A 13,051-nucleotide genomic window follows, 5' to 3' on the forward strand; every position below is an offset into this window, starting at 1 on the left:
CCCCTCCGTTTTTCCATCTCACAAATTTTGGCCTGCTTCCACGTTGGCTCGGCTCATGGACTCAGATTGGCTACTCTATAAAGGGGCAGGTTTCAGCCCTATCTATTTTTTTTCCAACACTTAATGACTTTCCGCGCTCCAATTAAGACTTTTTTGCAGGGAGTCACACATTGTGCTCCTTCTTATCCATCTCCTCTCGAATCATGGGATCTCAATCTGGTCCTTGACGCTCTCCAGGCTGCACCCATCGAACCTTTGTGGGAAGTTTCTCTCAGGATCTTATTTTGGAAGGTAGTTCTCCTTGTGGCGATCACCTCTATCCGTAGAGTTTATGAGCTGGCAGCCTTGTCCTGCAAACCTCCGTTTACGTTTTTTCATAGGGTCAAGGTCGTGCTACGTCCATTTCCATCTTTCCTTCCTAAGGTGGCTTCCTCCTTCCAACTTAATGAGGACATTGTCTTTCCTTTGTTTTGTTCTAAACGTTCTCATCCACGTGAACGTGCCTAACATTGCATGGATGTCGTCACAGCCACTCGGGTCCACATTGCTATGAAGTCCTTCCGAAAGTCGGACTCCCTATTTGTTGTTCCTAAGGGCCCTCATAAGATTGGCCCAGCTTCAAAGGCCACCTTTGCTAGCTGGATCTGGTTGGTCGTTTAAAAGTGCCTACTCTGCTAAGGGTTTATAACCTCCCTTCCGGGTCACTGCTCATTCTACCAGGGCAGTTGGGGCCTCCTGGGAGGTGTTCTATCATGTTTTTGTCCTTCAGGTTCGTAAAGCTGTCACCTGGTCCTCGTTACATATTTTTCTGAGGTTTTACTGGATCCATTCTTTGGCCTCTGCCGATGCCAGTTTGGGTCGGATGGTGTTGCAAACACCCATTGTTTAGGCTGCTCGCATGGCTATGATTCTTTTTTCCGACCCTAATGGACTACTTTAGGATGTCCAATGGTACTGTGTTCCCCAGTGAGTACTTTAACGAGAAAACAGGATTTTTGTACTTACCAGTAAAATCTCTTTCTCGTTAAATTCACTGGGGGACACAGGTTCCGCCCTATTTTTTTACTGTTATGTTTTTGGGCTTCTTGAAATTGCCTTTCTCATGGAATACATATTGTGTTAAATCTTCTCTGCTCCTCTACTGCTCTTGGTACAAGAGGAGCTGAGTGTTCAACAGAGGTTATAGCCCACTGGGTGGAGCCACACTTTTTTTCATATTTACCTAGTATCAGTCTCCTAGTGACTGCGGCTTATACCCATGATACTGTGTCTCCCAGTGAATTCAACGAGAAAAAGATTTTACTGGTAAGTACAAAAATTCTGTTATCAATCTGCTCAACTCCTCCTGCGCCATAACATAAGAGATCACACTGCATGTTCCATTTATTTATAATGTCACCTCAGCTGCTGCAGAACCTCAAAGTTCATATCATTCACTGACTGCATAGTGTATCATGTCTTGTGAGATGCGAGGAATGTCTCCCCAGTATCCGCCATGTGTTAAGTTGTAAGGAGTCAGGTCTTCATTGTGTGGGGAAATGTCTTCATTTTACTTTTCTAAGCTGCAAATTCTCACCTGAGAGAGATGCCATAAATGTCTGATAACTGGGGTCCCACCTGTATGTGGAGAACGGGGTACCCCAAATAGCCTGGTGAGGTGATGATCCATGTGGAGAAATGACCACACATGTGCAGGACTCTCTCCATTCACTTGTATAGGAGTTCCAGAAACAGCCGAGCACGGCCAGAGGTGGGAGCCGCATCTATCAGACATTTCTGGCATATCCTGGGGAGAAATTTCCGTGTTGGGCATACACATTTTAATCCATGTGGTGACGGCTCTGAGAAAATGTTTCTCTCAATGATCAGTAAGTGAGGTTCTTGTTTTTGTTTTTTTTATACATGATATTGTCTCCTGCATGATTTTCCATCTTCTCCTCTCCTCATAAAGACATCTGCAGTACTAGATCCTCCAGTTTCCCCATGTTCTCCTCCACAACGTTCTTTCTCCTGAAAGACCCACCAAGGATGGACAAGGACAGGAATGAGATGAGCAGAAGAATATTAAACTTCACCTTGGACATCATCTACCTGCTGAGCGGAGAGGTAAACTTTTCTACATTATAGAACAAGTCACACATAGTGAAGGGACAATACATAATAGGTAGAATCCAGTGTCCTGTATAACAGCGTCCAGACCTTCCAAGTGATGTCAAGCCAACAGCAGAAAAGCTGAAGATCAGCCACCAATATGGTCAGTTATGTGTCATGTCACCAGTGAAGCAATAGTAATGTTGTAGAGCAATGAGAATGACCAGGAACCAGGAGGATCAGGATGACCTCTATATAGAAACGTAGAAGATGACTGCAGGAGGAGAGCACATGGTCCATCTTGTACCCCTAATATTATTTCCTTTTTAGTTTTGGCCTTGTTCTAATTTCTCAATGTCTTTTTGTAGGTGAGGTCTCCAGTATTACAGATGTGGGGTCACTAGAGCTCTATACAGCGGGGTCACAATCTCCCTCTTTCTACTGAGGGGGCAATACTGTGTTCAGTTCTCTAAGTGTCTCTCTCCATACACAGGAGTACACCATAGTGAAGAAGACATCGGGTGACTGTACGACTCCCATCATCCATGAGTCAGGAGGATGGAGCAGTAGTCGGAGCCCCATCACAGAGCCTCCCCCTCACTCCCGGATAGATGAGAAGAAGATCTTAGAACTTATCTACAAGATGACGGAGCTGCTGACTGGAGAGGTGACACTGCTGGGAATGCTGGGAAATTCTACAGCAACAGCACTGGAGGTGTCTGGGTGATGACTGTATCATTATGTGTGTCAGGTTCCTATAAGGTGTCAGGATGTCACACTCTATTTCTCCATGGAGGAGTGGGAGTATCTAGAAGGACACAAGGATCTGTACGAGGAGGTTATGATGGAGAACTACCGGCCGCGCACATCACAAGGTAAGAAGATATAGATATATATATATGTTTGGCATTACTGTGGACACAGGCTGGACTAGCGGCCATGTTGAAGCCATGTTGAGAACACCTGCTGTAAATCTGTGATGTGGGGGCCATAACATTACACATCTGTGCACATTTGTGGGGAGGGTAATTCATCACGTGTGTCTTCTCCTTCCAGGGTGTGACTGGCCCACACGTCATGATGTCCTCTCATTTAGACCACGCCCACATTTTAACCCCTTCCCGCCACAGCCAGTTTTTCAGATTTTAATTTTTTCCTCCCCACCTTCCAAAAGCCATAACTTTTTTTCATTTTTTTGTCGATTGAAGCGGCATAAGGGCATATATTTTGCGGGACAAGTTGTAGTTTTTAATAAAACCATTTTGGGGTACTTGCGAGGTTTTAATCACTTTTTATTCCATTTTGTTATTTTTATTTTTTTTAAATAACATTTTATTGAGGTTTTAGAGAGAGGCAATATGTGAGTTACAATATGCATAAGAGCCACACTACATACAATATACGTATGGCTTTTGAAAAAGCCATCTACGCGAAACGCGCGTCGGGGTCTCTCCGTACTCGGGAAGATACTGAACTGCAGGAACCACATGGGTTAGTAACACTTTATTCTGTGCTTTACATATTTTACTTGCTCCTTTCTTGTGGCGATAATACTCTGGGAAGACTTGTCTGCTTTGTGGGGATTCTCTGTGAGCACTTTTTGCTCTGATTGAAATCCACTCACAATGTTTACCTTCGATAGCTCTGACTCTGGCTGTATGCATGATGTTATTTACTTAAATTTACATACCCTGACCTTTATGCCTAGTGCTACTTTATTGTATTTTCTGCCCTAGTCCTAGTCGGTATTTTATTATCTGTCAGATAAGCTTTTTCTTCCTGCAACTGCCAATATAAGGAGTGTTTCCTTTAGGTTCATCCTCACCACTTGGGAGGTGTACAGTCTTCAGATTTGTAGTCTTTTTTTTAACTCTATGTATTTTGTATTGTCCAATAAAACTTATTTTTCTATGCCATTGGCAAACTTTATTACAATAGTGCATGACTCCTTCTGTTCCTAGTGTTTTTCATACAATATACGGGTAATTGTTAGAATTCACAATAAGAAGAATCGTATGTACAATTCGTTATCTCAATATTAAACAGACCAAATCATACAAACAGAACATTAAAGAAGTATGAGCATCTTGTTGTATGTTCTCACCACATGCACCCAACGTCAAGGGGGAGGGGGTAGAGAAGGAGGCAATAGAGAAGGAGGGAAAATAAACGCTCAAGGAGAGAGGTCTCCAAGAACATCAGGCCTTGTGGGAATGTTTAGAAAGTATTCCCAAACTAGAATATCAGTCAACATTATCCAACACAGAGGGGGGGGGGGGTCTGCACCCCAGAGGTGTTGAAAGGAGTAATTTTTGCAGAATTCAAACCAGGGTGCCCAGATAATTTGGAACTTGGAATGAGAGTGCTACTCAGGATGCGAGAGCTCCCCCATTCTCACAAGCTGGGCTCCCTTCCTAAGCCAATGGTGGCGCAACCTCGGTCTTCCAATACAACGGTAGTAGAGATTTGGCCTCCGCGAAGAGCTGTAACCATAGCTCCTTGGGGGCCACCCCAGGGAATGTTGGCCACAGGTTTAGGAACACTACACGAGGGGTAATAACAATAGAGGAATGAGTTATGGTGTTGAGGACATTTTGTATCTGGACCAAAAGGGGGAGATTTTCTCCCACTCCCACCACAAGTGTAGATATATTCCCGGGTCTTTATGACACCTCCAACAGTCTGGTGAGATGTTGTTACACATTTTATGCAATACCCAGGGAGTCTTGTACCACCTAGAGGTCAGTTTGTATGAGGATTCTTGCAAATTAATACATCTTGAGGTCCCAAGGGAGTTTCGAAAAACCTCCTTGGTGTCCTCGTCAGAAAAAGTAGTCTTAAGTTCCAACTCCCAAGCTTTAAGAAAGGAGGGCTGTATTGTTGAATTCATCTTAATGAGATTATTATAGTATAGTGTAATAAGCTTCTTAGGTGGTTGTCGAAGGAGGAGGGTTGCTTCCAACCAGGATAACAGGCGGTCTATTGGTCGCTGCCTAAACGCTCCCAGGTAACACCTTTTGAGGTGAGTGTAAGTGAGAAAATTGACAGACGAGAAACCAGGTTGAGACCGCAATTCAGGGAGGGTAGGAACAGTAGCTTACCTGCAAACGCCGATGCTGCTGCAGAATCAACTGTAGCCTCTGGCGCCGATGTGTCCTCGCTCGTCCGACACGATGCAGGACCTGGGGCAGGAAGTGAGTGACGACACAGCGTGATCTCTCGAGAACACGCTGTGTCTGCACTGCCAGAAGCTGGGCGTTCTGAAGAGAAGTGGATGATACTTCTATACACAACACCCAGCTAGTAAAAGAAGTAAACACGCCCATATGTAACACACATAATACACGCCCAGTTGGACTTTAGCAAGCCTCATTTGCATAAATACAAAAATGGTCATAACTTGGCCAAAAATGCTCGTTTTTAAAAAATAAAAACGTTACTCTGATCTACATTGCAGCGCCGATCTGCTGCAATAACAGATAGGGGTTGCAAAATCTGGTGAAAGAGCCTCTTTAACAAAACCCGTCTTCTCTGGGTCAATCAGGAATGGGAGTGTAATGTCGGGCTAGGGAGACAGACAGGTGAGCCCTAATCTACCCGCCACTCAGTTCCTGCTTACTTGCACGGCACGTCCTAGGCGACGGCGTACAACTGGGCGACGGTCCCTACGCTCAATATGTGCACGACAGACAAACAGACAAGGGTACACAGAAGCTAAGGGAAATGGGGCAGTTGCCCACGGCAACACCGTGAGCAACAAGAGTAGTGAACGAGCCGAGTCAAACCAGGAGTGTACGAGGTACCAAATGCAGAGCAGGAGCGTAGTCCGTAAAGCCAGGGTCGATAAGAAGCAGAGGTCAATAGTAATAGCAGGGGCAGCAGAGCCAGGAAACATGAAAGAATCACAGGCAAAGACAAGCAGGAAATGAAGGTATAAATAGACCGAGGGCAGGAGCTAGAACCGTCTGGCCAGGCTGTGATAGGTTCTCCCACTCCTAAGCCTACCAGCCTGAGTGGTAGCAGATCCAGTCACTCTATCAGACCTAGGTGCAGACTGATTAACCACGGGCGCCGTGTCTGGCAGATCCTTTACAGGGAGTAAGGATTGCATCCTGTTAGCTATGATTTTGGCATATAATTTAACATCCACATTCAAAAGTGATATAGGGCGATAACTACCGCATAGCGACGGGTCTTTACCCTCTTTTGGTAATACCGAAATATGTGCTTCGAGCGCTGAAGGAGAGAAATGTTGAGAAGCGTTAAGAGAGTTACATACTCTGAGGCAGAATGTCAGCAGGACGTCTCCAAACTGTTTATAGTATGAGGCTGGAAGGCCGTCAAGACCTGGGTACTTACTAGAGGGCATACTGGAGAGCGCATCACAGATTTCTTTAAGTGTAAAAGGGGATTCTAGTTGGGCTTTTTTCGTAGCAGTTAAGGTACGAAGAGAAAGGGAGTCTAGGAAAGACTCAATTATCTCAGTTCTGTCCGCAAGGTCCTTGGGCGTCTCCCCAGGACATAGGTCATACAGTGTTTGATAGAAGGAGCAAAACTCAGCAACAATGTCATTGGTGTCCTCAAGTACAGCTCCAGTAGGAGACTGGATTTTGGAGATATAGTTCTGCTTTCTTCTCTTTTTAGCTAAGTAAGCCATGAGTTTGCTCCCCTTATCGCCATGCATGTAGTGTTTGTGAGTAGCAGAGGTATATGCCTTTGCCGTGCGCAAATTCAAACATTGTTTGAGTCTTTCTCTGTATAGATAGCGCCACACACACACACCCCCTGTAAAGAGCACCACACAGCCCTCCCCCTCTTGTATAAAGTGCCATACCCCCTTGTATATAATTTCACACAGACCCTACCTTGTATATACTGCCACACAGCACGCCCTTGTATATAGTGCCAAACTTCCCCCCTCTTGTAAATAGTGCCACACAGCCACTCCTCTTGTAAATAGTGCCACATAGCCTTATATTGTACTTACCTTTCCTCTTTCCCGCAACGGACAGAGCGCTGCACAGCCTTGCGGGCAGGACCGCTTGCGCAGACCACCGTTATGCAGTGACGTTATCATGCCAGCCTGTGAAGGGGGTTTTCCCAACGCATTATAGGCTGCATTATTTGTATCTGCATCCTGAGGACGCAGATGCAAGTGAATATAGCTGTCGCTAGCGCCGGGTCCGCCCTCCGGTGCTAGCGACACCAACGGCATGATCTGCCACTGCATCCACCCACCGGCCGTGACCGTGCGCGGAATTAGTGTTAATTTAGTGAGCACAGCCACGCACTTTATAGGGAACAGTGGTGGGGACACAAATACTATAATTAATTTACGCTCTAAAAGTAAACATGTAATTGCAGGTCTTGAGGGAAGTGTCTGATTATATAGACAGATCTACAATGGTCATGTATTCATTCACTGTGTGTTTGCTACAGATGGATCCAGTAGGAGAAATCCTCCAGAGAGATGTCCCAGTCCTCTGTATTCCCAGGACTCTCCAGAGGAAAATCGCAATGTCCCAGAGAATCATCAGGTAGATGAAGCTGAGTCCTATACCAGATCTATATAGGGGGGTGTGGAGCTTTTGGGTCTTGCGATCATAAATGTGGTCATAGATTTTGGTGGTTTCTTATGTTGATGTGTTAGATTCTTCGCACTCTGCTGTATTGTACTGAATTGTTACATATGTGAAATCAGGGGGAAGATCTGACTGACATTAAAGCGGAGGATGAAGCCGAAATAGAGCGGGCGAGGGGCGATCAACCGTGTAAGAGTGAAGTTGAGGAGGAAATTCCAGGAGGTGTTACCACAGGTAAGTAATAATTAATTCATAAAGTGACTTCAGCGAAAAGCTGAACCGAACACTAAAGTTAGTAGAAGATGGATGCGCATAAATGGAGTGGATGGCAGATGAATAGCATGACAGCAGTTAGAGGATCTGTCACCAGTTTATTAATTCCCTATCTCCTAACAGTGTAATGTTATCTATAGGACACTATCCAATCGTCATACAGCTTCTACCCCTTCCCGACCCAGCAACACAGTGTGATCATATAGTATACAGCTTCCATTCCCGACTGTATTTAAATGGCAATATCTCCGGTTGTGTCACAGCTAGAACTGCAATTCTGGTGTCATATGAAACATTAGAATCTCATCTTTCATATACCACTGTTATAGGTGGTCCACAGCCCGAGATGTGGCTGTTTAAAGTGATCCCCCTTCCCTCCAGCTTCATTCTCTCATTCTGTGTGAAGCAGCTTCGTGCTGATAGGACAGCGTCAGAGGCTGTGAGGTAGCTTCACGAAAAGAGAATCGCTGCTGTTGATACCCACTTGTCTAATAAAGGCTCATTTACATATTTAGAAAAAAGCTCATAACTTTTAAAGTAATAAACGCACAATTTTCACTAGCATTGTCAGTGTGACAGCGCCTATTAGATTAGCTAGGAGATAGGGCATTACTAAACTAGTGAGAGAGCCTCTTTAACAGATGAATAGACAGTGGGAAAGAATTAACAGCACTAACTGACCCTATCTGAATACTATCCCACAGCAGGGAAAGACAACACCTTGGCAGCAGATCAAATGCACAGGAAAGGCAAACAAACCAGGGGAACTATTGATACCAAGATACACATAAAAGCCACTTTACAAAAACTAGATCTCTCGGAAGACCAACAGGTCTCACACTTCAAACAAACACCTATACATAGACAAAAAAAACATCACCAACTAGAATCTGTAAAGAATTTAGCACATGAGAGAAACAGTATAACCAGTACATGAGTAATCCAGGCCTGAAGTATATACTAGCCCCCAGAAAAGTACTCTGCCCTAATTAACCAGGCAAAGCTAAATGATGACCAAATCCAGACACAGATCAAGGGCATTGTCTAGCAACGCCCAAACATAGAGATAACAGAAATCATTGATTAGCAGCAGTCCTGCTGCTAATCGTAACATTACCAAGCCCTTCAAAGAGGGCTGATGATCCCTTAAAGGAACAGTGTCACCACAATTTTTTTTTTCATATCAGTTTAATGTTAGTGTTTTATTAAAAACGTTTTTATTTATTTGTGTGTTTGTGTGTTACTTTTTTCTATTTTTTTCACTTTTTCTTCCCTATGGGGGCTGCCATTTTTTTTTCCATTTCTGTATGTGTCGATTAACGACACATACAGACATGGAATACGGCAGCCACAGTCCCATAGGGACTGCGAACGGGGCCCGTCCCATCCACTTCTGTGTACGCCGTCTGTGTTTGAACTGCGCATGCGCCGCTCCCACACAGTCCAATTTGAAATGCGCGCCGTCCGGCGCCATTTTCCTGTGAACCGGAAGTCGCGGCCGGACAGTAAGATTACTACTTCCGGTCGCGGCTTCCGGACTTGTGCACTTGGACCAGCGGCAGCAGACGGAGCGGACGGGCCGGAGGGAGCCGCGGCGGCAGGAGCAGGTAAGAGATTTCTATGTATGTTCGTGTTTGTGTGTGTTTACTACTGTATGTAAACCTACTACACTGTGTGTTCGCTCAAAAAATGGCGACACACAGTGTAGGAGGTTAGACCGTTCAATCCCCTCGTTTATCCCGGCACTAGCCAGGATAAAGGAGGGGGGGATTCTCAGAGCTCACTAGAGCGAGTGCTTTTTTTCCAAATTTTGCAGCAAAAAAAAGCTAGAAGAAGGGAGGGGGGATTGTGTGACGATACTAGAGAGAGTGTGTCTACCCCAAATTTGCAGCATAAAGCAATGAGGTTGCTTTACCACATTGACCATGCTGCAATTTTGGGAACTGCTCCATCTAGTGCCCAGCACATGGAAATTTTATAAATTAGAATCTAATTTATAATATTTCCTGACTTGTGAAACATTTTAAAAATTAAGACCATGTGTAATCACTTAAATAATAATTGTTTAACTAAAAAAATCTATCAGAATGGATGTTTCTAGCTGTTCCCAGGACTTTTCCTCTGGGCCGTTACCCCGTAAATCAAGAAGGTAATGGAGTTGTCTGCCACGCCATTCAAAATCAAGGATCCTCTGGACCACAAACTCAGGCTGACAACGGACCAAAACAGGAGGAGTTCTACGGATCGCCCTTCTGAAAGTATACACAGGCCTAAAAAGAGAACAATGAAAAGTCCTGGGCATTCTCATGCTTTGTTGTAAATTCACCATTAAGGAAACTGGATTAATTTGTCTTAAAATCTTAAAATGACCAATAAATCTAGATTCAACTTGCCACATGGTTGTCTTAAACTGATGTTTTTGATGGACAACCACACTCTATTTCCCACTTTGAACTTATGTGGCCTGCGGTGGCGAGCAAACTTGCATTTAGCACGAAGGGCAGCTGAGCCCAAAGCCCCATGGACCTTACTCCAGTTTTACTTCAACATCTTAATCCTCAGTCTGAGCAATGGAATGTCAAAACCCGCACTGACGGTAAATGAAGATGCCTATGGGTGAAAACCATAGTTACAGAAAAATGGAGAGACATTAGTGGATGCATGACACATTGTTACAAACAAATTGCCCATGGCAAAAACTGGACCCAATCATCATGTAAATCTGAAACAACACCGGAGATAGTGCTCTAATGTCTGGTTCACTATCTGTCTGACCATTGGTTTGTGGATGATAGGTGGCGGAGGACCCAAATCAATACCTACATTTGCACAAAGGCCTTCCAAAATTGAGTCATAAACTGTGAACCCATGTCAGATACAATATTATCAGATACAATATTTTCAGGAATACTATGAAGTCTCACCACTAGTTGAACAAAGTGAGTAGCCAGCTTATCGGCAGAGGACAAGCCAGACAAGGGTATAAAATGGGCCATTTTACTGAACCGGTCTACAACAACCTATTTGGTATCTCTCCCCCCGGATCTGGTCACCTTGAAAATAAAGTCCATGGATATGTGTGTCCATGGTTTCCTGGGAGTTGGCAAAGGTTCTAACTGACCAAAAGGTAATGCTGTAGATGTCTTATTGCGAGCACAGATGTCACATTCCACAGCAAACCTTTCTACATTTCTCCGCATATCTGGCCACCAAACTGATCGAGACATGGTCTTACACATCTTAGTGATACCTGAAAGACCCGCCAACTTACTGCCATGAATCTCTAAAAGAACAGCAGGTCTAAGGTCACTAGGAAAAAAAAAAGCGTTGGGCGGGTTTCTCTGGAGGTTCCTGAGACTGAGCCTGCAAGAGTAAATCAGAAATATCCTTTGTTGGCCCTGTCACCATTTTATCAGGAGGAATGATGAAAGAAGGTACAGGTGTCTCCACATGTTGCTGTAGAAAACTGCGAGAAAGGGCGTCCGCCTTAAGGTTTTTAGAACGTGGAACTAGATCAATGGAGCAGTCATACTCTCTATGAGGGGGAAGAAGATCAGCAGTTTTGTCACAAAACATTCACAAATTCTCTATACTTAACAGGCAGACCCTGGTGACTGCGACTAGAATCGGGGGAAGTAAAACCTCTCCCTGAACAAAACTTTCCCACTGCACTAATTCTCCTGAAGTCTAATCAAACACTGGATTATGGAGGAACAACCAAGGATACCCCAAAATAATTGTATAGGAGGAGAGAGAACTAACAGAAGAGAAATAGTCTCACAGTGGATACTTCCTACTGAAAATTTCAGACCAGGAGTACGGCATCTTACCGATCCTCCAGACACATGAGTACCATCCAACGAACAAATGTCGATGGGTTTCTCCAGAGGTGCAGGGATAATCCACAACTTCTTGGCCAAATCAGAATCTAGAAAATCTGCTGCAACATCAGAATAAACAATGGCCTACATAGAAGAGTACATAGGAAGAGAGAATTACAACTCCCAATATGTCTATGCTGCTATTATGGGATATCAGAGGACATTACAGGGAGGAGTATATGAGGAGAGGACCACAACTCCCAGCATATCCAGGCTGTTACGATGAGATATCAGACGACATTACAGGGAGGAGATATGAAGAGAGAACTACAACTCCCAGGCTGTTATGGAATATTAGAGGACATTACAGAGAGATGATATAACGAGAGAACTACAACTCCCAGCATGTCCAGACTGTTATGTGATATCATTACAGGAAGGAGGTATAAGATGAGAGAACTAAAACTCCCAGCATGTCCAGGATATTATTATGGAATATCAGAGGACATTACAGGGAGGAGATATGATGAGAGAACTACAACTCCTAGCATGTCCAGACTCTTAGTTGGTGTTGCAGAAACATGGCTAGACTCTTCTCACGACTGGGCACAGGGTTTTACACTGTTTCGGAAAGACGCCAAATAGGAAAGGCAGTGGTGTATGTCTGTATGTGAGAAGTGATATCAAGGCGGTGGTGTATGTCTGTATGCGAGAAGTAATATGAAGTTGAGTGTGAAAGACAATAGTGGGTGAAGATTGTGAGGAGATTGAAACCTTGTGGGTGGAATTACAAAGGGAGGTAAACACTGAAAAAATTGCTTTTGGTGTAATCTATAGACCCCCCAATATAACTGAGGAGATAGGTCAGCTATATAAACAGATGGAGCGGTTGCACAGGCGGGTACTGTAGTGATAATGGGAGATTTTAATTACTAGGATATTAATTGGTATCATGGTTTGGCTTCAACTGCGATGGGGAGAAATTTCCTCAACCTATTGCAAGAAAATTTTATGGGCCAGTTTGTGGAAGACCCGACTAGAGGTGAAGCTCTGTTGTATCTGGTCATTTCTAATAATGCAGAGCTTGTTGGGAATGTCAATGTTCGTGAAAACCTCTGTAACAGTGACCACAATATAGTTACATTTTACCTATTATTTTAAGAAGGCCAATTTCCCCAGCATGAGGGCTACAATTCAGGACATAGACAGGAAACATCTAATGTCAAATAAAGGTACAAATGATCTATGGGAGATCTTAAAATCCACTTTGTATAATTTATAGTG

General features: G+C 44.1%; 1 protein-coding gene across 1 annotated transcript in view; it reads left to right on the plus strand.

Moving 5' to 3' along the window:
• The window catches only part of LOC142673168 (uncharacterized), a 43,280-nt gene that overhangs the window by 6,834 nt on the left and 23,395 nt on the right, over positions 1–13,051 (plus strand). Inside the window, exons 2-6 of the mRNA XM_075847179.1 lie at positions 1,952–2,106; positions 2,585–2,758; positions 2,843–2,966; positions 7,531–7,628; positions 7,793–7,907. Of these exons, the coding sequence (XP_075703294.1) occupies positions 1,984–2,106; positions 2,585–2,758; positions 2,843–2,966; positions 7,531–7,628; positions 7,793–7,907 (634 nt within the window). The 5' untranslated portion in view covers positions 1,952–1,983. The remainder of the gene's footprint in view (positions 1–1,951; positions 2,107–2,584; positions 2,759–2,842; positions 2,967–7,530; positions 7,629–7,792; positions 7,908–13,051) is intronic.

Source organism: Rhinoderma darwinii (genome assembly GCF_050947455.1).
Source record: "Rhinoderma darwinii isolate aRhiDar2 chromosome 1 unlocalized genomic scaffold, aRhiDar2.hap1 SUPER_1_unloc_4, whole genome shotgun sequence".
Classification (NCBI taxonomy): Eukaryota; Metazoa; Chordata; class Amphibia; order Anura; family Rhinodermatidae; genus Rhinoderma; species Rhinoderma darwinii.